The sequence below is a fragment of the Solea senegalensis genome, linkage group LG14, assembly GCF_019176455.1.
Source record: "Solea senegalensis isolate Sse05_10M linkage group LG14, IFAPA_SoseM_1, whole genome shotgun sequence".
Lineage (NCBI taxonomy): Eukaryota > Metazoa > Chordata > Actinopteri > Pleuronectiformes > Soleidae > Solea > Solea senegalensis.
In genome coordinates, this window is record NC_058034.1 from 23,874,857 (window position 1) to 23,902,775 (window position 27,919).

The 27,919-nt window shown below is 41.4% G+C and overlaps 1 protein-coding gene and 1 long non-coding RNA gene across 2 annotated transcripts; both read left to right on the plus strand.

The window, feature by feature from the left end:
• Window positions 1-2,906: 2,906 nt before the first annotated feature.
• Window positions 2,907-7,999, plus strand: LOC122781109. The gene is made up of 3 exons (XR_006361758.1): window positions 2,907-3,064; window positions 6,682-6,721; window positions 7,980-7,999. It is a non-coding gene; the product is annotated as an uncharacterized LOC122781109 (long non-coding RNA).
• Window positions 8,000-12,443: 4,444 nt separating this feature from the next.
• ndnf (neuron-derived neurotrophic factor) lies at window positions 12,444-24,212 on the plus strand. Its single transcript, XM_044044903.1, has 4 exons — window positions 12,444-12,807; window positions 19,122-19,316; window positions 20,331-20,455; window positions 22,050-24,212. The coding sequence occupies exons 2-4, from the start codon at window positions 19,123-19,125 to the stop codon at window positions 23,444-23,446; spliced, it is 1,716 nt and encodes a 571-aa protein (XP_043900838.1). The 5' UTR covers window positions 12,444-12,807; window position 19,122; the 3' UTR covers window positions 23,447-24,212.
• The last annotated feature ends 3,707 nt before the right edge of the window (window positions 24,213-27,919 follow it).

Consider the following 27,919-nt stretch of genomic DNA (forward strand, 5'->3'; position numbering starts at 1 on the left):
ACTTTAACTCTGGTTGCCTTTTAGCCTTCTGCTCCCCCTACAGTTCGGGAGTACTGTTGTAAAAACTAACCACTGACACTCCGCCCTTCCCCAGCAAACACAACTCCTGGAGCCATGTCCAAGTCCATGTCCATATCCATGTCCATGTCCAAGTCCAAGTCTAAGGCCAAGTCCATTTCATTTGAATTCCCATCAGTGGTAAACAGCTGTTCTGATGTTTACTTTATTGAATCATCCCAATGACTGAAGCTGTTAAATTAGGGTAAAATTCTGCATACAACTAATACTAATAACCCTTCTACCCTGGTTCTGCAGGTACCTGTGACTCCAGGATCCAGATCCAGTCCTAATGTTACTATGTTCCATTCAGCCATCGATTTGCTGAAGCCAATCCATCATCGCTCGGTCGCGTTCCGCGGTCGGCGAGCGATGACATCGGAGGACAATGGAGGAAGTCCATTCTCGGTTTGTGTCCGTTTGTCTCAACAAGACTTTGTATGAGAATAGAGTAAAGATCAGTTTTGCACATTAGTGATGGTGAATTTGTCCTCTGCACACAAGTCAGGCGCAGGAGCAGCGGGGGATTGGGTGCCTTGCTCAGAAGCACCCAGCCCTTGGCCCATCCTGGAATTGAACCAGTGACCTTCCAGTTATGGGCTATCCTACTGCGTGCGTGCAACTTAGTAAAGCATGTGCACGCTTTATAACTTGCACATACGCTTTAGTCAAGCGCACGCGCAAGATAATTAGTCCCGCTCACGCTTTACTAAGTCGTGCATGCGAGATAGTAAAGTGCGTGCGACGCATGCAACCTATTATCTCACACGAACAAGATACTAAAGCGTGCGTTCGACTTAGTAAAGCGTGTGCACGCTTTATAACTCACATATACGCTTAACTTAAGCGCACGCATGAGATAATAAGTCACGCTTTACTAAGTCGTGCAATGCGAGATAATAAAGTGCGTGTGACGCATGCGACCTATTATCTCGAATGCACAAGATACTAAAGTGTGCTACAACTTAGTAAAGCGTGTGCACGCTATATAACTCGCACTTACGCTATAGTTAAGCACACGCACAAGATAATAAGTCACGCTTTACTAAGTCGTGCATGCGAGATAGTAAAGTGCGTGTGACGCGTGCAACCTATTATCTCGCACGCACAAGATACTAAAGTTTGCGTGCAACTTAGTAAAGCGTGTGCACGCTTTATAACTCGCACGTACGCTTTAGTTAAGCGCACGCACAAGATAATAAGTCACGCTCACGCTTTACTTAGTCATGCATGCGAGATAATAAAGTGCGTGTGACGCATGCGACCTATTATCTCGCAAGCACAAGATACTATGTGCGTGCAACTTAGTAAAGCGTGTGCACGCTTTATAACTGGCACATACGCTTTAGTTAAGCGCACGCACAAGATAATAAGTCACGCTTTACTAAGTCGTGCAATGCGAGATAGTAAAGTGCGTGTGACGCGTGCAACCTATTATCTCGCACACACAAGATACCAAAGTGTGCGTGCAACTTAGTAAAGCGTGTGCACGCTTTATAACTCGCACATACGCTTTAGTTAAGCGCACGCGCGAGATAATAAGTCACGCTCACGCTTTACTTAGTCATGCATGCGAGATAGTAAAGTGCGTGTGACGCATGCGACCTATTATCACGCAAGCACAAGATACTAAAGTGTGCGTGCAACTTAGTAAAGCGTGTGCACGCTTTATAACTCGCACATACGCTTTAGGTAAGCGCACGCGCGAGATAATAAGTCACACTTTACTAAGTCGTGCAATGCGAGATAGTAAAGTACATGTGATGCACACGACCTATTATCTCGCACGCAGAAGATACTAAAGCCAAAGAATAGAACAGTTGGGGGTGGTTATGTTGGTACGATACTGAACCAAACTGAACCATCACCTGGTCAAACAACCATTCATTCCTGAGTGTCCAGTTGACCTGAATCTTAGTCAAACCTGGATCCTCTTTGCTGTGTTTGATAGTATCTATAATAACAAGGAATGTAGAACAAGAGTGTGAACGCTGACTCAGCATTCCCACGAATAAATCACTATTAGCGTTTGATGTGTGACAAGGTGTAATATTGATGGTTAGCAATGATGATGTTGGCAGATAAAAAGTTGCTGGTTATTGATTCAAAGTGTTTAGACACTGATAATTTGGGCTGTTATTGCTCGTGCCCACGTGCTCGGCTCCTGTGCAGTAACTTTATGACTTTCGTGTGATATAATTGGTTCCAACAATCTACCCGGCTTTGACCTTGACCCTCGGATCTTTACGACGAGCTCCAGCGCAGACTTAAAGCGTGGCACGGCGAAGGCGCCCACAAAGATGCACTTTTTTTTACGATTGACCCGGTTAATTATTGACTAGCCCCATTTGGTTTGATGCAGTACTCTCACCCCGTGTGACTTCAGGAGACCCACACAGTGTGGAAAAATCAGCCTTACCTTTGACCTTTGGATCACTGTGTTTCAACGTGACCTCGCCCACACACACCAATCAAAATACTTTTGATTACTTACTTGCGATAGTTTAGGCGACACATTGTTGCTCATGAACAGCGTCTCTCTGCTCTCCATCATGTTGTCTGATTGTATTTGTATAATGTATACAAATACATCAAATTGAATTGAATTGGAAGTTTCTTTTATGAGATTTTTTCCTGATGTCACATGACAGTCATCGGCTGCAGGGGGCGCCGAGTGGATGCTATCCACCTGCCTGCCATGTTGGCACAGTCGCTAGAAGGTCACAGTTTCTTGTTGCCAGGGGCGTTCACTGCAGATTTTCTTTTTTCTTTTACGCTGAGCTGTGACCCATAAAACCATAAAACTCAGCTGTTACTCATCCAAACTGGTTCTGTCTCTCGAAGGCGGCGAGACTGTCCCGCCCCCGCGGCGGTGTCAAGGTTACGTGAAACAACGAGATGTGATGAAACGTTTGTCTTCTTTGATCCTTGCAGTGTCAAGGTGCAGTTTAAAGGGACTTCAGGGATTTGAAGTATGTCTGTGCAGCAAAAATGGATTCTCAAGAAGGTGACATAATACTCATTTCATAAACTCATTTAAATGTGTGTTCACCACTGGTGTGTATGAATTATGTGTTGAAAACAGATCACTGATAAACGTGTGTGCAAACAATTTAGCAAAATATGCAAAATTCTAATGTATAAATTCTTCATTTTGGTTTTTTCCCCAGTTTTCCTCGTCATCTTAGCCTGTAAGTGGCTACATTTACAAGCTAGGTCTAGCTAAAGAAAATTTGTTTACCCCACTGGCAGATTATTTTTTTGAAACAAGAGGATTTAAATCAATTTTAAAAAAATAGTTGGCTGTTTTTGCTGTGTGCAGACTGTAGACTGTAGATAAAAAATAAAAAAAATGAATGTTTCCTTAATCTGCCAGTGATACGTCTAGCATGGACGCCATTTTGGCCAACCAATCACCAACTAGAGGCGGACTTAACACGATGACAACAGAGAAGCGACAGCAGCAGCTGTCTTTTTGAAACTCTTCTGTTTTGTTTGCCTGGAACTTTTTTCCACTTTGCTACATTATACGATTACGTTTTTAAAAAAATATTTGACTTGTGTATATTAAACTTAGCTGAACAAACATGCTAACAGCTTAGCCGTTAGCTCCACCTGCTGAGTCAGCAGATTTGTTTGAGAACCTGAAACATGAGATGGCTCACGTGTGTCTTCAGTCGTATGTTAGATCGCGTGTGTCTTCAGTCGTACGTTAGCTCTCGTGTGTCTTCAGTCGTATGTTAGCGTGTGTCTTCATTAGCATTGGCTTCGCGTGTGTCTTCAGTATGTAGCTCGTGGTCTTCAGTCGTATGTTAGCTCCGTGTGTCTTCATTGTATGTTAGCTCCGTGTGTCTTTAGTCCTGCGTGTGTCTTCATGCGTATGTTAGCTCCGTGTGTCTTCAGTCTCAGTGTCTTCAGTCGTATGTTAGCTTGCGTATGTCTTCAATCGTATGTTGGCTCGTGTGTCTTCCGTCCGCGTGTGTCTTCCGTCGTATGTTAGCATGTTAGCTTGCTTCATGTTATAGCTTGTGTCTTCAGTCGTATGTTAGCTCGTGTGTCTTCAGCTCGTCTTCACTTGTGTCTCCTTTGTCTTTCGCTAGCTCGCGTGTGTCTTCAGTCGTATGTTAGCTTGCGTGTGTCTTCAGTCGTATGCTAGCTCGCGTGTGTCTCAAAGTCTTTGGTCAAAGTGACTAATGACGAGATACATGAAGTGTTTAACATTATACATATTTATATATTTGTTTATGTATAATTTACAAACATACACAACACCTGTGTGACCCTGTGAGTCGAGGTTTATATTTATATATAAGGTTTAAAGTCTTTCAGAAGTGTATTCTCACAGTATAATATACACAATCCGTATTTCAGAAAGGATGTGACAACAGCAAAACCACTAACATGTATAAAGGTTTACTCTTTTGTTTCTGGATGTGATGAATCATTTATTAGTTTGTTTGATTAGAGTCTGTGTCCTGTTTTCTGAACCAATAATAATGAGATTTTATATTTATTTTACTGTAATTGGAAAAATCAACACATCTGTCATAACAGTAAATGTTATGGTTGATTGGTGTATAATTGGACTTGTGTTATGTTGCTATAGAAAAAGACATTTTATATTGTGATAATGATCATTATTGTTTTATTGCCTGGTACTACCATCTTGACCTTTGATAGTGTGGAAAACCCTTATTTTTTCTTAGCTCCAGGGTAAAGTTCACTTTCAAAAAGACATTTAATATTTGGAGACACAATAACAGAATCTTCTGAGATGAAATGTTCCTGTTGAGTGAGATTCTGCTTCCGCCAAATGGTAAAAATACAGAATACAGAATAAAAAAAAAAATGATTTCACACGGTTTAAAGATCCACGTCGTCGGACACAGAGCAATGACCTGTGCGTTAACTTTATTGTGCACTGAAGAGCAGAGGTTATGCTCATAGTATCAGCCGGGGTCTCGTGACCTGAGACACAGAGCCACCGACGGAATAATCATTAACAAAAAGTTTGTTGCTTTATAACATTTTTAGGTGTTAAAAATAATTAATTACGTTGGTATTTGTGCTTATGTATGAGGTACTGTGAAAATATGACTTTACAAAAGATTAATTGGAGGAAATCTACATTCGTTTAAGTCTACAATATCTTAAGAACATGTTCACATCTTTATCTCATTGTTTAACCGACAGGAAAGTGAAGTTTGAAAACCATTAAGTAACATTAAGTAAAATATATTTAAAAGTCTCTTACCTTATTTTATTTCCACATTACATTCACGTGTCTTACATGCTTGTGTTCAGTAATGAGTGTCCTGCTTCTGCTGAGAGAAAGAAAAATAAAACTATTTGATAAAATGCAGTTGTGTATGACAACAGAACAATAGAATGACTCAGCACAAAAGGTTTCCAAACCTGAAGATCATTTTTTGTTTGTTTGAGGGCTTCATCAGTGAGCTCTCGCAGGTGTTTGAGATCACTTCATTAACAACACACGCACGCACACACACACACACACACACTACACTTATTTAACTAATTTAAGTCTTAACCCTCAAAAAACTCTTTAAAGTTGTGAGGACCAATCAAAATGTCCTCACAACGTCAACTGTCCTCATCAAGATAGTGTGATATCAAAAATGTGTCCACACACACACTCTCTGCCTGAGCAGTTCTCCATGTTCACCAGCAGGTGGAGACAAATGAACACATAATGGTTTGTGCTGCTGGTTTATTTCCTGTCCTCATGAGAAGGAATCTGAATGTTCTTTATTCTTTTTTACTAAATAAACCCGCGTTTATTTGAATAAATAAACGCCTTATTTTGTTTTATTGTTATCAGACAAGACAGTTAACACTGAACATGAGGTTATTTTATCTCGTACAGCTTGGTTTGCTAATGCTAACCAAGCTAATTTAGCTAATTTGACAAACTCATGAATGAAGTGTGTTACATACATAAATACAGTCACTGGTCCACAGACACCACTAGGGGGCAGTACTTAGTGTATGATACGAATAGAGAAGTACAGTGCTGTCATTATTGTTGACGTTTGGAGCAGTCCTGAATATTATCTAAATATTGAACTTCAAGCACTTTCAATGACCCATGTCTATTTAGGGCAATTTTCAAAAACCTTCATTGGGTTGAACTTTTTTTTTTAAGGATTTCAAGGACCTATGGGAATCCTGGAGGGCACATTGGTGAAGGGAGATGTTTCTGTTGAGGGTGATTTTCATTTTAAAATTCCAAAACTTTCAAGGATTTTAAGGACCCCTGGGAAACCTCCTTGAAATCCCTGAAAGTTTGTGAATTTGAAAAAAGAATTATTCAATGCCCATGAAAGTTTTTGTAAATTACCCTAGAAAGACATGGGTCCTTGAAAGTGCTTGAGTTTTGTGCAAGAAAGAAGTGAAGTTGTTATTGAACAACATTTCTCTGCGGGAAACATTTGAAACATTTTTTCAATTTCACAAACTTTCAAGGATTTTAAGGACCTATGGAAAATGCGTTTTCTGATTCCCAACCATTTTTAAATGAAGCTCTAAAAATGTTTTTAGAGCCTGGCACTGAATGAACCGTACACGTTATCACACACACACACATTAAATCTCTTTCTCCAGGCTCCTGATGCAGCAGATACAGTTGATGCCGTGAATCAAGGTAAACGGTCGCTGATGTTTCCAGCTCATGTGCATCAAACACTTGTGTTCACTCCGGCCGTCGACACTTAGCCGACCTTGGCCGTGATGGATAGGAAACGCTGAGTCGTAACTCCTGGACACGTGGTGATGGGCGGCCGTTCGTCACTCTGCTCATCACACAGCAGGAGGAGTCTGAAACACAGCAAACACAGCAAACCCAGCTCCACCAGAGACCAAATATTCTTACGTTTACTTTAAATGTCCATGTTTTAAGAGTTCTTAAAAAGTGGCTTGTTAATGTAACCACTTTCAGACTGTGGTGTTTCCTTAAAACAAGGAAAAACTGGACAAAAAAGAGACAAAATGAATCAAATTGAACCCTTTAACAGCGAGTGTATCGCTGACCACGCGTTGTCAGAAGCGCAATTTGTATTACTGTAACTGTGCAAACGTTTGTGCTATCGTAAAATTCTAACGATTTCTGAAAGCTGACACGTTGTGGTTATTACGGTAATTTCACTCTGAGAGACAAAGAAAATTCTGTATTGTAAATATGTTTTACACTGTTCAAATTTTAAATTGAACATCTGTTATTCATTTACAACTGCAGTGTTTTTCTAAATAAAAACATTTCAATTCTTAAAAGTTTTTCTTCATTTTAAATTGTTAAAACAGTATTTTAACATGCAGTAAATGACTTCCAGATATTGGAAATACAATAATAGCCTTTTTAAGTTCCAAACTATTTATTTATTGATTGACTTGATTTACCACTGTCCATAATCCATTAATCTGCTGTGTTTAATCTACATTATCACATGAGAAAATGTGCTCATTAAAGCAGGCGTCCCACAGGGAACAATACTGGGTCCTCTTCTGTTTATCATTTACATCTTTAAATACTTTTTCATTCAAAAAATATTACTATAGTTTGAATTAACTTAAGAAATATTTTTAAGTTTTTCAACCATTTTCTTTCAGTGTAAAAAGTTTTCTGATCATTTGAGCATGTGAACCTTCAAGTAGTGACCAAAATTAAACGTGTAAACCTTTAAAATGAAGATATTAAAATCTTAAACACAAATTTAGTTTGTTACAAATGTGGAAAGAAGAGCAGCTGTACTGAAGCCGAGGAGAAACCAGAGCAGAGAAACTGAGACGAGGGTTTGAACCGGGATAAATCTCCCTCCTGAGAGCACATGAGTGGATATCTTTGGGTTTCCTTCAAGAACAACAGTCCCTGTAACAACTTTCTCTGCTTTAATAACACGCTGTAGATCCACAGAGGACCTGGAGCTCCTGCCTGGACCTGGACCTGGTTCTCCACGCCTCACACTCAGACTGGATCCTGACACTGAAATCGCTCTCCAGAGAAAAGACGAACGAACGCGGCTGTAAATTTTCTCTGTTTCAGGAAACAAATCAAACTAATATTTCCTCTGTAACTGCGACGAGGCTTCGCCTGCTGACAGCATTTCATTCCCCAGTGACATGCGATTTATGAGCGGCGTGTTTGTATAACACAGCAGTGACACATGTGAACGAGTGAGTGAGTGAGTGAGTGAGTGAGTTTGTGGACGACAGTAAACTCTGTTATGAAATGTAATTGAGTGGAAAAACAATGTTTAATTGTTCAATAACTAACATTTCTTTCTTCCAAAAATGACTCTAATGTGAAGGATAAAGAGGTATGAATGAACGAATGAATGAATGAATGAAACTGAGGAAATATTTCATGTTTTTTCCTCTTACATCCCATAATATTGTGCACAGTAAATCAAATCATGTTGATTTATCGCTGCTTTTTTCACTGTAGGAAATGACTGAGTGAGACTTTATTATGTTCACCCTGAAGGTGAAGCTGGTTTCACCTTCACCTACAATGTAAACATTGTAATATCTTTCAAAATAATGTTTTATATTCGGTTCCTTTATTTCTGTTTTTATTCTTAATTTTATTTGAATTTATTCTTTTTTATCTTATTAAGTATTGTAATACTTTTTGTGACCCTTTTTCGGTCTATCTAATCTAATTTAATCTAATCTAATCTTATATAATTTCATTTAATCAATGAAGAAGAAAAACTGGCAGAATTGAAAGTGAACAAATAAAGGACAATTTCTTTTTATTTCTTTTTCTTTACTTTCTTCCTGTTTTTGAGCGTGGATTATAACTGTAACTGTAAAACAATGACCATTATTTTATTCCATATTTTTGTTCATTCATTTTTTATTATTTGTTGTTAAATTCATAATCACTGTATAAATGAAGCCTGAGTTTGTTGAAAAATGTTTGGATTTATTCCTACAATTCTTTGACGATTCAGTGTGAATTCTTTCTCATGTGTTTTTCATGATTTTCTTCCATATTTGGTCAGAATTTATCGAGTGATGACAAAACTTCACCAAACTTTCCACAAACCCCACTCTCTTGGAAATGTAAAACATATCTCGATATCTCTGTCGGTGAAATTTGATACGTCTTTGCAGGATCAGACGCTCTACCAGGAGATTAAGTTTCTGCCGGATTACAGATTTGGCGGCAATTTGTAACAAAGTTCACATGTGCATTTTGTCATGTTTGTGTGAGATGATGAACAGAGCCAGAAAGTTCTTGTGGATCCAGTGGATTTTAAACTCTAGTTTTTCTATTACAAGAATAAAAAACAACATGTGTTAAATTACAGCTCATAATTTCACTTTTTATGATTTTAGAATGAAATGATGGAGAAAAAGGCGTTTGTTTGTTCTTAAATTGTCTGCATCCATTATATTCTTACACTCTTCTGTTTTTTTGTTTTAAATCTCCGTGGTAGATGTCGTTCAGCTGAAAGCAGGGCTGCACAGATCTGGATCACATACAGATCTGGATCACATACAGATCTGGATCACACACAGATAAACCACCAGAGGATTTTTAGAAACAAAAACACGGCGCAGACGCAGGAATTTAGCTGCCAATTAGAGCTTTAAACATAACTCACATTTTATTACTCTGTCACAACCAGCAGCTGATATTCAGTTTCAGGAGGAGGAGGAGCAGGAGCAAGAGGGAGGAGGAGCAGAGGGAGGAGGAGGAGAATATCAGTCATTAGTACAGAACCCAGCCTTTTCTCACTTTCACCCTCTCACTCACTCACTCACTCTTCAATTCACCTTGAGAGAAAGAGAGAGAAATGAAACAATGAGTCTGCGACTTCCTGTCGTGTTGTTACTGTTGCCGAGCAACAAAGTTACAGCTGATCATTTATTCAAATTTGACTCATATTTAAACATAGAAACATAAACATGAACATACTGAATGTTTCTGCTCTGGCTTCTATCACAGCGCTGTGGTCATGTGACACAGAGGCAGCGTTTTTAAATGTGGTCACATGACACGTTTCTATCATGACTCCAGTTTTGTTTTAAAGCGCGCAGTGATGCTGTGAATCATAAACTTCGAATCTGCTGCTTTTTAAAACTGTTTGTTGTTTAGTTTTGAGGAAACGTAGCATTTTTGTTTCCACTCGCGTGTGAGACGTGGTCGCTCCTCTCTGACCTCTGACCTCTGGGCGGTTCCTCGCAGCGCCACCTGGTTTTTGTGAGATTAAATTCAAACGAACACTTGGGGTAATTCAGGATGTGAGACATGAGAGGGAGTTTGACGTAATGAGCTTTAATCGCTGACGTTCCCGAGGCCTAATGAACCCAAACTGACCGAGTGTCATCCTCGATTACAACAAAAAACACACGCACACACACACACACGCGCACACACACACACAGCCACAGTCACTGCGGTCAGATCTGTGGAATTTTATTATTGGACGACAAAATGAAACACACATGACATGAAACCACACTTCTGCTCCACACACACACACACATTTTTCTATAAAAAAAATCTTTGTTTCGATGGTCGTTGTGCAGTTTAATCACAGCTCAAACCTCATTTCAGGAAATTTAGATTTGAACACTTCACTTCAGGTTCACGCCACGACCTCTGACCTCAACTGGAGTTCAGCTCACACCCTCACTGACACCTGCAACACCCTGAAAATGAGCTTTAATGTAGTGAGCTGACAAAACATTCAGAGAGACAGACAGACAGTCAGAGACAGACAGACAGACAGAGAGACAGAGAGAGATAAACCAGAGTTTAAACTGAACTTTGTAAAGCTCACTCACTCTCCCACACCAAACCTCATAGAGAAAATCAGTGATTTTATCTGCAGGGACACAGGAGCTGCTGGTCCTCTGCTGCCTCGTGTGGTCACTTTGTGTCACTGAGTTAAATCTAAAAGAAATATTTCAAATGCTGAAGTGACAAAATAAGACATTTGAACTTAGTGATGGAGGCAGCAGTGGATCAACAACTCCTGTGTGTGTGATGTTAAAATCACTCTTTTTTCTATGAGGTTTGGTGTGGGAGGAAAAACTTGATTTTCCTGTTAGAAACATCTAACAGTGAGAAATGTTTTATTTCTATATGTAAATTAAACGATTTACTAAAGAGAATTCTCATGAAACTATATTCTGTGTTGTCAAATTAGACACTAGATGTCACTGTTGTCCACACTCTGACCTGCAGCAGTTCAGTCAGACATTATTTACACCGAGACGGGAAAATAAACAACAGTGAGATTAAATGAATAATCCTAATTTATGGACTTTTTAATTTAATCTCACATTTTTTTACTTTATAACTCACAATTTTGAAGTTTCAACCTTTCATCTAATTTATGTCTTTCTTACGTAAAAAATGTGACTTTCTTTCTCCTGATTGTATTTTTATTCCATACGTTGCATTTATTAGATTTATTATTATTATTATTATATATTAGAACAACAAAACATTGTTATCTATAGTTATCTTAAAATATTGATTTTTTGTATCTCATTATTCTGTTGAGAAATGGTCATTTTATGTCATTATATCAACTTTTGTCACATCATTGTGACGTCTTTAAGATGAAGTTTTACTTCTTATCTCTGCTTTTCAAACTTTTTATCACATAATCTCAATTCATATCAGATTATGACATTGTATCCCATAATACCTTATTTTATGTCACACTAACAACAGTTTTATTTGTATTATATTCACTGTTATGATCAGAGACAAAGGTGTGGGTTAAATAGTGTTAAAGGGACAGTTTGTACTTGTGCATACTTACACACTGTTTTAGAGACGTGTGTGTGTGTGTGTGTGTGTGTTCCTGCTGCTGTGGATGGAACAGGTGGAGCAGCAGCAGCAGCTTCTTCATCTTCATCTTCAGCAGCAGCAGCAGCTTCTTCAGCTTCAGCAGCAGCAACATCAGCATCAGCCTCTTCAGGTTCAGCTTCCTCAGCAGCAGCAGCAGCAGCAGCAGCAGCTTCTTCATCTTCAGCTTCAGCTTCATCAGCAGCAGCATCATCAGCAGCAGCAGCCTGTGATCACACTTGTCTCCAGCCTGAGGCCTGGCTGCTCGGTTGCGTGACTGTTGCCCAAAGTAATAATTTCCAGGAGCATCAGGAGGAAGGGAAACCCCGCAGCACACACACACACACACACACAGACACACACACACATCTGCTGCTTTATTGTTCCTGCAGAAACTATGATTTTCAACATCTTTCACTCACTGAGACACTTTTTCTTCTTCTCTGGGTTTCAGAGCTGCAGCAGAGACTCTGCCTGTCTCTCTGTCCCTCCGTCCCCCTGTCTCCTCCTCCTTGTCCTCGTGCAGCTGGAGCAGCAGTAGTGGGCTGGTTCAGTCCTTCAGACCCACAGACTCAAACTCTGTCTCCACTTCAGTCCTGCGGAGGTTTCAATAGCAGCAGCGCGCGCGGCAGGGGAGGGACGCACTGCCAGGATAACCACACACACATTTACACACAGAGTCCTTCACTCTCTCACTCTCTCACTCACTCACTCACTCATTCACAGCCTGCCCACAGCACAGAAGAGCAGTTAAATCCGCAGGAAAAGTGCAAACACGCACCAGAGCAGTGTCCTCGTCTGAGCTGAGGGACACACGGAGGACACAGACAGTCAGACAGACAGACAGGGGACACGTTTATTTCTCCTTTGTTGAAGACATTTTCCTGGTGGTGATTACGGCGTCGTTCTCTCACTGTGAGGTAAGATTCTCTCTCGTTTTCTTTGCTCATTCAAAGTTTCCACAAATGAAAGAGGAACTTTTCTTCCGCGCGGTCACGCGTTTATACATCAAACATGTTTATTTAGTTTATTCTTAACAAACAGGAAGAATGAAGAAGTGTTGGAAAACAAAGAGGACACAAAGGTTCCGCGAAAAAAGTTGATTTCAACTTTTAAACGCGTTTTCAAACAGACACAAAAAAACACACACATGCGCCTTTAATTCTGCTTCTTGTCTTTTTTATTCTTGTGGTCTGTTCCACACACGCGCGCACACACACACACACACACATGCGTCAGTGCAGATCAAAGGATCGGTACAGTTAAAAAGTGGTGAAACTGTCGCTTTTGTGCTTCCAGAGGTTCCCATGCTCCCGGCCGTGACACACACACACACACGCACACGCACGCTGAAGAGGATTTCTCAGCACAGCATCAGTGTGTGTGTGTGTGCGTGTAATTCCGTTACAAATGTTTGGTTCTTTGCGCTTTTACGCACGCGTAAAGGAGCTTCACGCTGTTGTTTTTGAGCGCGCGTGACGTAAAAATGAAGAAAGAAACGAAAGTGTCACGTGTTTAATGGAAGTGCTTTCACGCACACTGATGTTTCCTGCGTGGTTTTTCTTTCACGAGCTGCAGAGAAACGTTCAGGAGTTCAGCGGCTGAAGCTGACTCCTCTCTACTTTCTCATGAACAACAACACGGAGACACACACACACACACGCACACGGAGACACACACACGGAGACACACAGGGACAAAAACTCTCTAAAAATGGGACGGTCTCTGTCACATACCGTAACTAAACCGTGATTTGCATATGAAAACTGTGAGCGTGAAAGAATTTCACCAGTGTCTCTGACTGTTACTGCTGCTGCTGTTTCTGCTGCTGCTGTTACTGCTGCTGCTGCTGCTGCAGTCAGGAGAAGAGACTTCAGCTGCAGAGACAGTGAGACAGTGAGAAGGAGATGTGAAGACATAGAAACAGATTTAAGATCAACTTTTGACTCCTGAGTCAATAAGAGTTCATTGAGGTTTTAAGATTGTTTATTAAATCTGAGACAAAACCATGAATCAAATGAAAGTGTTGTGTTTATACAGTCAATAAACACAAAGAGGATCAATTAACACAATGATGGAATGACTTTCTCATGTAGCCGTTACTGTAGTCGTCTGTAGAGCCACAACCATCAGAACCTCCACCATTAGAAACACCAGCAGCACCATCAGAACCTCCACCAACATCATTACAACTATTAGAACCATCAGCTTCAGCTCTCCATGCCGACACAGAACCGTCACAGTGCTAAATGTAGGACGTGTAGATGAACCGTAAAGAAGCCGAAGGAGGAGGAGGAGAAGGAAACTGGGCTCTGTTTTCCCATCATGCACCAGTGCCAGCGTTTTTGGTGGTTTTGATGATGTGGAGAGTTCTGAAAGTCAAACTGTGAGCGATGTTGTGGATGGCCAGGAGACAGGTCCTGAGTGATGGTTTAGACTCGTACTCAGAGCGGAGAGAAGGAATGTGACGGTTTGGGCCCGTGCTCACACACACACACACACACACACACACACACACACACACACAGATAAAAATCTCCACTCTTGCATCGGAGCCTTCACCACAGTCTGTACCAATTCATTAATGAGCTGTTACATCGTCCAAGAGCACCAGACCTGCTTTGGTTTGGCCCGACTGTAGAACAGGTCCAGGTCCTGTGTGGTTCCATCCCTGGCTCCTACACACACACACACACACACACACACACACACACACACACACTCTTGTCTCAATCCAATCTGCACGTTGGCCCTGAAGTGACAAGCAGTGATGGAGTTCACTACGGATGGACCAACATAAATCTGCCTTCAAACCTCCTGAAAGAAAACACACACACACACACACACTGCTGCCAGACGTCTCGTTGGGTCTGAAAATGTCTCTTTTATTTGTGTTGAAAATAAAGCATCTTTTATTTCCCTCCTGTTCTGTTAATGAGCTCCATGTGGAGGCGAGCACGGCCGCGCGGGGGAGAAGCGGGGCTCTTATCTGAGCTGCAGGTCAGGGGCAGCTTGGTGCACGTGCACGAGCACGTGCGTGCACACTCGCCAGGGAAGCATAAGAGATCAGGATGATGAAAAGTTGTCTGTGGTCAAAGATTGTCCCTGAAAACGTTTCCTGCCTGTATTTGGTCGCCGTCCTTTAACGACCTTCAAATGAATGAAGGTCACTCCTCCGTGCCATTTTTCTCCCACTTATGAGATTCTTTTCTGACTGAAAAGAACTCCCTTTAACAGCACATCATAAAAAACTAATGAAAAAAACGACAGCAAAACAAAGTTGACAAGATCGCGGTCGACTTTGCCTTAAAATTACACATTCCTCAAATTGTGCATTTTTTTCCCCCTCATTTTAATTAAATGTTAGTCTTTATTTTTTCCAGATGTCACGTCTTCTTCTTCTTCTTCCTCTTCTTTTTTGATGTTTATTTTATTTTGGAATGGAACTCTGCGGCGTCACAATGTTCCCTTCAGGAACGTGGTCTTGGTGACGCCCGCAGCAGCAGGAACTCTAACTGCACTTTTATTGGTCGGGACATTAAAACTCAACACATCCAACGGTCTCATTAAAATAAACACCTTCAAACAACAGCGACTGTGTTTGTTTCACAGTTTAATGACAGCACAATCTTTAAAGGCTCAGTCGTGTTTGTTTCACAGTCGTAAACATTGTACTTTTAAACGTAAACATGAGTAAAACACCATGTAGGACGCTGTATTGCTAATAGTGAGTATGCTAACAGTGAGTATTGCAAACAGTGAGTATTGCAAACAGTGAGTATGCTAACAGTGAGTATGCTAACAGTGAGTATGCTAACAGTAAGTATTGCTAACAGTGAGTATGCTAACAGACAGTAGCCCCAAGATACGTTTGAATCTTTGAATCGCTAAACTTGGCGTCCGAGTTCCGATGTAAAAGGAATGCAACATTAAACCCGACTTTTATCTCGATATCTTCTGTCTTACGTCCAAACAGAATGACTCTTAGATACTTTTGGTACATAAACTTATATAAATAGATATAGATGCTGTAGATTGGAGAAGCAGACAGTATGCAGCCGTACTTATATTATTATATATATTATATACTTGTACTCCACTACATTTCCTCTGACTCTTTGCTACTTGTTACTACCAAATAAATATAAGAGTTGGTATTATGGTCTGTATTTATGGTCTTGATGAGCTGCTTTACACCAGCATATTTTGTGCCACAGACCAGTTTTATGTCAGACAATATTTTCCCGGACTGGCCTTTAAGGTGTGGCGGATAAATACAACAAAATAAAATGATATGACCGGATGAAAAAGTGGTATTTTCTAAATATAATGATACACGTGAATCCACAGGAATTGAACCCACAACCTTCCAGTTGAAAGACAACTCACCACTGAGTTTGTACTGAGTAAAAATGTCTTGCTACATAAACTTTTCAGACTGAAGTAATATTATCAAACATTCTGGTCACATGCTTGTAATTGTACTCTGTTGTGACCTGCAGCTGCTGCTGTGACACTGCCATGTCTTCAGTCAGTGGATCCACATGTGAACGTGCTAATGACAGCGCTGATAAAACACTTCCTGCGTGAGTGAGAGCAGACGGCACCAGTGCGGTGGTCGAGGACGCGCGCACGTGTGTGTGTGTGTGTGTGGCGTTTGAGGACGGTTCACCTCAGAGTATTAATAGACACATCTTTGTTCCGACTGAGTGAGACAAGCTGAGGCGATAAGGATCTCCTCTCTGTGTGAGTCAAACCTCAAAGTGCCACTTAGACGCTTCTTTCCTCTGCTCTCTGAGAGTTTGGCAGGAGAACAAGAGGCCGCGCTCAGACGGAAGCACAGACGCAGACACTGACAGCTGTCAGGGGCTTTTTTACCCTCAAACTGTGGAGAAAATAACACCAATTCGGTTATAACCAATGTGTTATAAACCAAATCTACACACATTTAGGTTTAAAATCCTAAAATAATGTAGAATTCAGCGACATTTTCCTCTTTGAAATGCTGAAGAACTGGAGTGTGAGCTACTCTGAGCTGAGATCACACAAAAGCTGGTTTTCTGTGGGTTTGTGGAATTTTTGTGGAAAAAAAAATGTGAAATGTGACCACACGAGGCAGCGGTAGACCAAATCACTGATTTTCTCTATGGACTTTGGTGAATTCCATATTTTCTTGCATCACTGCTGGCAGCCATTTCCTCTCTTAGAGGAATCCTTTAAGTCATCACACTCTAGACAGTAACGCTGTTGTTTACACACACTCTCTGCTACATATCTCATGCTATTATTGTTAGCCATCGGTAGACATACCAGTCGATAACAACGCTCGGCGTGATATTTTACGCACACTAAGAGTGTAGTAACACGTCTACGGTTCATAAATGGAACGCACCATCAGGCCCACACAAGTAACTTGACTGAATGATAAGTCACTCCACAAATCAGTAATCCCTAATACGTGATTGGACGTCTACATTTAAAAGAAATGCAGATGTTTTCTGCTGTGAATGTTTGTCCTCCGGTTGTCTGTTTACAAAGAGAAGAGAAAATCTATGTGTATATATATATATATATATATATGTATATACAGTACATATATGTATATACATATATGTACTGTATATACATATATGTATATACAGTACATATATGTATATATGTATATACAGTACATATATGTATATACATATATGTGTATATATGTACATACAGTACATATATGTATATACAGTACATATATACATATATACACATACATATGTAAGTGTATATATGTATAATCAGTACATTTACATATATACATATATGTATATGTGTAGATATGTATATACAGTACATATACATATCTACACATATACATATATACACATGTATATATGTATATACAGTACATATATATGTGTTTGTATGTGTGAAAGACGAAGGGATTATTTGTTGATGAAAAAAAAACCAAGATCAAAGGAAAGAGCGAGAGACAAGGGAGGGCGAGCAGAGAATGAGAGAAGGGTCATTAAAAGGACACCACCTCGCTTGCAGTAAATGGCAGTAAAGTATCTGGCTAATCTGCCGTCATTACGCTGATTAAATCACCGGGGATTTGGCGTTCCCATCAGCTGCGATCAATGGGGCACAAATCAATAGACAGGGCGATACACGAGAGGCTCTGAGCCGCGGTCAGCTGCACCTCGTCCTCTCCGCCTCCACCGCCAAACACTTTCTTTATATTAGCCGCAGTAAAAGTTAAACGACAGGGATTTGAGGGGTTTTTAGGTTAAGGGTTTTATGAAACAGTGTGGTTTCAATGTCTTTTCCTTCATGTGCCTGTGTTCAAAGTGGACCCGCCCCCTTCCTCTGACATGGTCTGGACGTGCCTTCACTCTGCCTTTACTGTCTCATCCATAAAGTAGACTTATTTTTCCAAAACATGTTTATGTTCTGATGCCAGAATGAGGCAAAGCCAAATAAAAGTCATTACGTGCAATTTGTGCGATAATCGAGCGATAAGAAAACCGTGTTACGTGACATGAATTACCTCATAGTGTTCTTTAATCGTTTGAGAAATACCAAGAGCTTCAAGACTGATAAATAAAAGCTAATTAGCTTGGCTGTGTCCAAATAAGGAAAAAGAAAATAAATACTTGTTATTCGCCATGAGCAACAGAAATGCTAATAGCTAGCTAACTACCTTTTCCACACATCATTTGAGTCACCAGAGACTAAAATATGCATCAAGCGATATTTATGCGACATATTACCGTGTTGTGACCCTGGACAACGCGACATTAGCTCAAACACGGAATTGACCACAGAAGCTCAGAAAGTCGGCTTTTTTTCAGCCCCTTAAAGGTCACTGTAGTTTCTCGGTTTGAATGAAAATAACTGAATTTAAATGTCATCACTATTTAATGCTCAAAGCGTTTTACCCCAATTATCTTTAATACCTCGTTAACGACACATGTGCTGTTAGACTGAACCCCGGACTGAGCCGGGTTAAACGTTTCCAGGCTTAACGCTAAGATAAACCAACCGACTGATTATTGTACCATCATATTTAGGAGCATATTAATCCTCTCATCTAACTCTTGGCCAGGAAATAAGCTATTTTCCTGTGGATGTGGATCTTTTCCCAGAAAATCAAAACATAACTCAAAGAATTATGACTGAAAACAAAGTGAGTGCTAGTTCAGCGGCTGCATCTGCGTTTTCACTGAAGTCGTTTGTCTCCGTCTTTCAGAATGAGGCAGTGTAAAAGCTGGAGTGCGGTGCTGCTGCTGCTTTTGGGACTCGGAGCCGTGTCCCAGAAACTACCCACGCGAGACGAGGGGCTCTTCCAGATGCAGATCAGAGACAAGACGCTGTTCCACGACTCCTCCGTCATCCCGGACGGAGCGGAGATCAGTGGCTACCTCTTCAGGGACACGCCCAAAAGGTGAGTGCTCTCCAAACAAACACTGGCTGAACACAAAAAGTGACTGAAGCAGAGCCACAACAATGGCTTAAAGACTTCATGATGGCCACTTAGTGTAAGCGGATCGGGAACACTGGATGTTGATCCGTAAAATGATCTATTATGTTGATGTGAAAACTGAATAATGGATGAGAAAGTAATTGTGTGTCTGAGCTCAGAGGGAGAGAGAGACAAAGGTCAGTGGAACAACATCACAGAGTGCTACAGTCTCTGAGGACATGTTCAAAACCTGTGAGCGGATCTCACTTCACTTAAGAGAGGACGTGGAAACATGCGTGACTGCCGCATCCACACGGTTATGTTTTCATTTCAGCTTCAGTAATCCATACTAACACACCTGGAAACATACGTATATCAACACGAGGAACACCAGGCATGTTCACAAATGGAAATAAACGTTTCCTTTGTCGCGTTGACAAAGTCTTTCTCCACACTGGACCCCGAGAACGACACTGTGGTACATACACCAGGCCTGTATGTCAATGACAATAAAAGTTATCATGAAGCCAATCCAAATATGAGAAGACCACTATGACATCATCGTCGACACCAAAACACAAAGATGGCACTTTGAGATTTTCACACTTTGGTACCTGTTGTGAAAAAAGTAGTGTTTCAGGGTTGTGTGTGGATGAAACGCTGATACGACAGTGTGGACGCTCTGAATAACGTTGGAGAAACATAAACCCAAGGATTTCACACTTCTCGGTTTTTGGTGGCCCACACTCAGGTGGAAGTAGCATCGTGGACGAGACTGTTTCTGCTCAGTCAAAGATGCAGAGATGTTCTACAGTCGCTGAAGTTAGTGACCACGTCACCATCTCAGCAACATTAGCACGTCTATTTCTAGTTCCCTAAAGCCAGGCTTCAGTGTCAGGACTCGGACGTCTGAGTGCAGATTTACTCCACACATTGTTTAGAACAATGTCAAACCAGGACGAAACATGATCAGGCCTTTCATTTTTTTATTTACAGGTACTACTTTGTGGTGGAAGAAGACAACACACCCCTGTCTGTGACGGTGACACCTTGTGACGCGCCTCTGGAGTGGAAACTCACGCTGCAGGAGCTGCCGGAGGAGGCCAGTGGAGAGGGATCAGGTACAGCAGTGCGAGAGCTTAATGACGGGCTTTGAGGGGAATATCACTATCCACCACACACAATTAACTCACACCGTGATGTTAGGCTCTGTGTTTTGGTGAGTTTTAATTAAGTCACAGTCGTGGTGTCTCGTCTGACCACTTATGGTGTCTGACTCGACCCAGGCTGACGTCTATAATTTCAGAGCAGACTGAATCAAAGCCGTTATGTCCCTTTATTTAAGCAGTCCTGGTCTTCTTAAGGTAAATCCTGCTGCTCGCTGCCTGCCTTCCTCTGTTCCTTCCTTCCTTCCTTCCTTTCTTTCTTTCTTTCTTTCTTTCTCCTGCCTCACATTAAAACTTTCTCCATCTGTCGGCTCTTTAAACATCAGAGAAACTGCCAGATGACTGAATCTTTTCTTTCTTTGTATCATGTGTAGCATATATTTGAATGTCAACACACAAGCACCTGTGTGTGTGTGTGTGTGTGTGTGTGATCCTGTCAAATCAAACATTGCACAGTGATTTATTGGGTAGTCACGCTGTTACAGACGTGCACTTTGTGAGTGAGTGGAAGTGTGACTCCACGAGACGAGTTCAGCCTCTTTTCTGCTGAGTGTGTTTGGTGGTCTGTGAGCGCTGACACCGCTCTCTGGCTGAAGCCGGAGTGAGAGTTCCTCTCAGGTAGGAGCTATAATGCGGCTCTTTCTTGTGTAGCTTCCTCCACTGGCTAAGTGAACGCTGGCCTGTGATCTTTGGCCATGTGTTCAGTGAAAACATGGCTGCCATGTGAGGTGCTAATCGTGCACATGGATTGCAGAGCTACATAACCTCACAGCATCAACTGTTCAGAAGTACAACCCATTTCACCCTACAACTTAGTCCTACTGAGTGGTGTGTTTTGATTCTTGACACAAAAGATGAGTGATGCAGGAGCTAAGAGGCCTTGCAAATGTAGATTAGCTTAGCTAAAGCTAAGATTGGTTGGCATGTTTACAGTTATACATGTTCACAGGTGTGGGGGACATTTTCTGTCTCTGTCTCTTTGCTGCAGAAAAGTGCAAAAGAATTATTTATTAATTCGTAACACACACACACACACTAGTTAGTGATAGTGAATTTCACCTCTGCATTGAACCCATTGTTAAACACCAGTTGTAAGTCGGGTAGCACTTATCTGCACCCGGGGATCAGTGGGGAACTGGGTGTCTTGCTTAGTGCTACCCCAGTCTTTGGCCACTCCCGGGATTGAACCAGCGACTTTCCAGTTATGAGCCAAGTTTCTTTCCTCTTGTGCAAGCGCAGAGCTAAAGAATATGTAGCCCACATGAGCGATATCATGACAGCCAACTACAACATGGTTTGGTTTGGTTTTTGTGGCACCAGCATGTTGAATATTTAGCAAAACACGTTGTGTCTGCTGAAGTGATATGTCAGGCTCTTAAAAGGGGCGTCCCATTGTGTAGCTAGAGATTTGAACCATTACCCTTGTAAAGGTCAGGCCAAAACATGTCCTTCAAACAGCTCTGTCAGCGTGTTCAGAAATGAGTTTGCCTTGTTAGATGTGATGTCAAGCAAAGACCTCATATGGCGCGTGTTTGTTTTTGTTTTCCAGGAGAGCCTGAACCTCTGGACCAGCAGAAGCAGCAGGTGACTGTAGATGAAGGAACTGAGCTGTTCACCTACAAGGGCAACGATGTGGAGTCCTACGTGGCCACCAGCACGCCCTCTGGCCTCTACCAGCTGGAGCTGCTGTCCACAGAGAAAGACAGCAACTTCAAGGTGTACGCCACCACGACTCCAGAGTCTGACCAGCCTTACCCGGAGCTGCCCTACGACCCTCGCGTGGATGTGACCGCCCTGGGCCGTACCACTGTCACTCTGGCTTGGAAACCTACTCCCACAGGCTTTCTGATGGGCCAGCCTGTGCAGTACTGTGTAGTCATCAACAAGGAACACAATTTCAAGAGCATGTGTGCTGCTGAAGCTAAGATCAGCACCGACGATGCCTTCATGACGGCTCCAAAGCCCGGCAGAGACTTCAGCCCTTTCGACTTCATGCACTTTGGCTTTGTTCCCTCCGACAATGGTTTTGGCAAAGATCGAGGCCTCAGCAGTAACAAGATCTCACGGGCGTTCACAGCCAAACCCAAAACAGCAGATATTCAGAAGGTGTGCATTGGCAATAAAAACATTTTCACTATATCAGATCTCAAACCCGACACGCAGTACTACTTTGATGTGTTTGCTGTGAACTCTGCCACCAACACCAGCACAGCATACGTGGGAACTTTCGCCCGCACTAAAGAGGAGGCTCGTCAGAAGACGGTGGAACTGAAAGACGGCAAAGTGTCGGACATCTTCATCAAGAGGAAAGGCAGCAAGTTTTTGCGCTTCGCTCCGGTGTCTTCCCACCAGAGGGTTACTCTGTTTGTCCACGCGTGTCTCGACGCCGTGCAGGTGCAGGTGCGGCGCGATGGTAAACTGCTGCTCTCCCAGAATGTGGAAGGTGTACGGCAGTTCCAGTTGCGGGGTAAGCCAAAAGCCAAGTACTTGATCCGCTTGCGGGGCAGCAGGAAAGGAGCCTCCACGCTGAAGGTGCTAGCCACCACACGACCCAGCAGCAAGCAGCCCTTCCCTTCACTCCCAGAGGATACTCGCATCAAGGCATTCGACAAGCTGCGCACCTGCTCCTCCGTCACAGTGGCCTGGCTGGGAACGCAGGACCGCAATAAATACTGCATTTACCGCAAGGAGGTGGCTGATAATTACGGCGAGGAGCAGCGGCGGCGGGAGCAGAACCAGTGCGCTGGACCAGAGACCCGCAGGAAGTCAGAAAAGGTCTTGTGCAAGTACTTCCACAGCCCGAACCTGCAGAAAGCTGTGACTACAGAGACCATCACAGGTATGGAACCAGGGAAGACCTACCTGCTGGACGTTTACGTGGTGGGACATAGTGGTCACTCAGTGAAATACCAGAGCAAACTGGTGAAAACAAGGAAGTACTGCTAAATGACTCTGCAAAGAATAAATCTATTATAAATATATATATTAAATAAGTTTATTTAACTCTAAGTGATATTCTACTAAGGAGTGTATACAGACTGACTACTCACACAGCTGAAGGGCCTGTGGCAGAACTGTTTCCAGAAAGAGAGCGATATCAACCTGTATATTTATGTTTACATGTCATGGTTTGTGTGGCCCATAGTGTGAGCTGCTTTGTTCCCAGGTTTGTCGTCTTGACATCACGCTGCCTCCGGGGAGGCACAACTACAAAGAGGATAATCTTTCACGCTGTATGTTTCTTTGCTGCTGCATGACACTCGCTTTTGTCCGTCATATTTGTCTGTTCTTTCAGTTTCAAGTCACGTTGACCAGAGGAGACACAGTGGCTGCCTGTATCGTGTAAATCTCTCACTGCATATCCAGTATATATGTTTTTAGAAAGAATTTAAATTATTTTATACTTTTTTTGTCTTCTTTTTGATCATTATTGTTTTTTTTTTTTATTGATGACAATAATAACTGTAATGAGGAAGTTCCAGTTGTATGAGGAGGTTGTCGTTGTTCAGACATTCCCTTGTGTATCTCTGCCAGTGTTTGCTTCAGAGCCCACCTTGTAAATGTGTTCTGTACTGGAGATCTGTGTTACTATCACTGTATCCCTGTGTGTGTAAGCGTGTGTGTGTGTGTGTGTGTGTGTGTGTGTGTCTCACATGTACAGAGTTGTCCTGCCAATATTCATGTACATAAACACTAAATATAGAACAAGTAATCCCTGTGTCACCCTGGGTGTCATGTTCTTTTGCCAAGCTGTTAACATCACAATTATGGCTCCGACATGAAAGAGGACACCAAGTGTTTATGGACTCAGGCATCTATATCAGGGTTACATATAACTTGATCCTAAAGAAATGTTTGTGCCAGGAAAAGACACAGAGGACCAATTATTCGCTTTACTTCTTTTCCAGACTTGACTAAGTCAGCAAACTGTTACCGTGGCACCATCGCTTACAGTCAAATCAGTGTCTGGTTGATGTAAATTCTCGTACTGTAATAAATCAGTTAATCTTATTGGCTTGAAAACAATTTAATATTTCTTATGGGGACGATTTATCTGTTTAAAGGCTAAAGAAAAGTGGTAGTACATTAACATTTTGTTTTTGTTTCCATCACATAGTTAAATGATGCCACTCCTACTTTTAATCTCCTCAAATAAAGTACAAATATTACCACACAGAATTTTTTTGATTTGGAAATTAGCATTAGCATGTTTTTGTAAGTATATTGAATTTCGGGGGTTTGGTTTGTGCCAAATATAAAACATTAGTTGTGATTAGCATCGTTTTATTAGATATAACTATGTTATACTGTGAGAGAAGATAAAGCTAATCAAACACTTTGCTAATGTCAGTACCTTCAATGGTTTTGCCGCCGCAGCCCATAATCTGCTTAGTCTTCAGTTTAGTCGAGGTAGCTAATGTTAACACCACACAAATATATCATTGTACTGGCAAACTATGTAGTCTGGTTAGCTGAATTCAGCTAACGTTAACACCATAAAAATATAGCATTTTACAGACAACACACTTTGGTTAGCCTAAGGTAGCTAACATTCGCAAACCTGGTTGAAAATCTTTATGTTGTATAATGCTAATGTCCTCTATACTGTACAACCTACTTTGTCTCTACAGTCGCCCTAGGTAGCATATGTTTGTTAAACTTTGCAAAACGTGATGTTGTGTAACTGATGCTAATAACACACAGACATTTTACAGACAAAAGTTTCAAACTATTAAAAAAATCCATTGCAATTCAGTTTCAAACATGGTAACACATTGGTAAAGACATTTTTATCTTAAAAACTATAATATCAATAAAATGTTAACTATCACTAACTAGACATTAGCCAGAGTAAGATATCTAGTGCAGTTTATTTCATATTTTCCAAATGTTTTCCATCTTTTCAATTTCTTTTCTTCTACAGTTAGCATGCTAAGCAAATATCAATTTGAAATAGCTTTATTGTTATGACCAAAAATATTTAGTTTCCAAAGCAGTTTAGAATGTATTATCAATTATTTATTACACATTACATTTTAAATACTACATACAATATAAAAGAAATGTTGCCATGGTTAAATGTAGAGTTGACAGAAAACAAAGTGCTTCTGGAAGAATTTGACTTGTACAAACAAAGGCTCTCTAATAAAAGTATTTCTTTAAGGTATCATGTGAATTCGTAAGACGGAGCCTCCAGAAACTTTCCAGAGTTTCAGTGCTCTGACCTCCAAGTACAGACTATACCTTTCACACTTACTTTTATTAGTCGATGGCCTACAACTCTGGAAAGTTATGTTGCCCTGATGCAAAAAGCTTTGCCCTCTTTGGTTTTCAAGCGAGCCGCTGGAACAGCCATGAGGCCTCTGACCATAAGGATCTCAAAGTACTTACTGTTGCATAAGGTACAAGAAATCTCGAGGAGCCTTAAAAGCAAATGAGAAAATCCTCAGATCTTCTTTAAATAGACCAGGAGCCAGTGTACAGAAGCCAACAGGGGTGATGGTCTCTGGTTTATTCATAGATTTCTTTGATTCAGGCGAGTAGAGGAGATGATCTCCTGGCACTACCAACCACTCTGCAAGAAACCACATCCATCATCAATCAGTCAAAGTTCAGGAGAACTTTATAAATGACAACCTTTCAAACTGGAAAAAAAGGAGAAAAGAAAAACAGGTGATACTGAACAGGCCACTCTCCAGTGATTGTTGCGTTTGCCGACCCCGTGTTGTTCTAAGTGTATTGCCCTTTTTAAAAAACCAGGCACCAAATTTGGGAGAATTGGGTGACTTGCAATACTATTTAACCATTAGACACAGTTAACCACAAACAAGTCAAGAGAAAAGCCAGACACACATCGGCGCACATATCCACACGTTCTAATTAAGAATCGTCTCAGGTGGATGGAAATGCTGTCTTTGTTGTGGTCGAGAGAAGCAGATGTTGCTCATGAATCGCCGTGTTTCCACGCCGACCTTGATTCTGTGGGTAGCTGCACTCCCATTCATCGCCACAACTCACTGTCAATCAAGCGTTCCTGGTCCGAGGAAATGCAGGGAGGCTCCACCTGGCTTCCATTAACCTGTCGCTGCCCTGAAATAATGCGGTGGAGCTGCCAGAGAGTTCTGCAAGCGAGGTGTAGATACGGTACATCCCTGTTAAGTGCTAATAAAGCTCTGTTGGACAATTTTGTCCTGCACACACATGTGAAGAAGCTCTGCCATGAGGCTGTGAGCTTTTTTAAAAAGAATCTCCTGCTCTTTGGTCAACTCCAGTGGTTCAAGAGGGGGAAAAAGTCTACAGACGTGTGTATTTTGCCAGCGTGCTCCAGGAGATTGCCTCACAAACATACATTTACAGAGAAACCCTTGTATCCTAGAGCTAACATCTGCAGGGTTCTCCATGTGTTTATCTTAGCGTGGTAATGAGTGCAGAGCTTTGATGTATGAGTTTTGTTTACATGTGTGCACATGGAGGAGTGGAGACAGACATGTAGTGCTCGGGTAAGTGGTGCAAAATCAAGAGAAGAGCTGGTCCTGCTTCCAGGTTCGGTCCATTTGACTCAAAACTGTGGGGATCACATTCAGATTCAGCCAAAGTACATGGAAATAAACGATGATGGTAATAACAACTGCATTATGAAGCGATTTAGATTATTTATTTGGCTGGTAAAATACTCTTTAGTTGTTGTCAGACAGGTCCATGGCAGAGGAGGGTGACCACTGGGTCTGTGGGCTGTTTTTGAAAGAGCCTTTAAAAAGGGACGTCCAAGTCACAGCATTGTGATGCTTTAAACACTATCAAAAATTATACCATCATCTGTAAACATGTAAGTAACTATTATCTTAAGAGACGTAAAAGTTAACACGGTAATCATTTTGGACCACTGTCCTCTCTTTTATAACTGAGGCTGTTTTGGTCAGCTGACATGTAAACGGTGGAGTCGTCGACAGAAACCAAGGTTTGGTTAAAAGACTGGTGAGGACGCTTTAGGTATGGCCCTAAAAAAATAAATCTACTGATAATAAAATGACTGATAAGTGATCACACTTCTAATTTACAATCAGCAGCATCAAAACAAGAGCACATATCTCACATTTAACGAGGTTAACAAGTGTCACTTACTTATAAAATAACATGCTTGAAGGGAAAAATGTGATGTGTAATACAAAACAAATTATGATTTCAATTCACCAGATGCACGCAGCGTCACTGACAACTTCCGCCCCCTAACTTCCAGTCAGTTGTCACTACGGGGACACTGGAACTTTTTAAGGCAACGTTAGCGAATAAAACATTGACGTTATCTTTTAGTAGTTGTTTTAGTAGTTAGCCCTGACAGATTCAACACAGCCTACAATGAAAAAGATGTTTAAAGCCCACATAGACCGGAAGCTCCAATTAACGCTGCGTTTGTGTGTG

Excerpts from the sequence above, each read along its gene's own strand:
- ndnf (XM_044044903.1), top strand. The coding sequence starts at position 19,123 with ATGAGGCAGTGTAAAAGCTGGAGTGCGGTGCTGCTGCTGCTTTTGGGA. Across the intron at positions 19,317-20,330 it reads TTCAGGGACACGCCCAAAAG|GTACTACTTTGTGGTGGAAG; the intron begins GTGAGTGCTCTC and ends TTTTATTTACAG. Across the intron at positions 20,456-22,049 it reads GGCCAGTGGAGAGGGATCAG|GAGAGCCTGAACCTCTGGAC; the intron begins GTACAGCAGTGC and ends TTTGTTTTCCAG.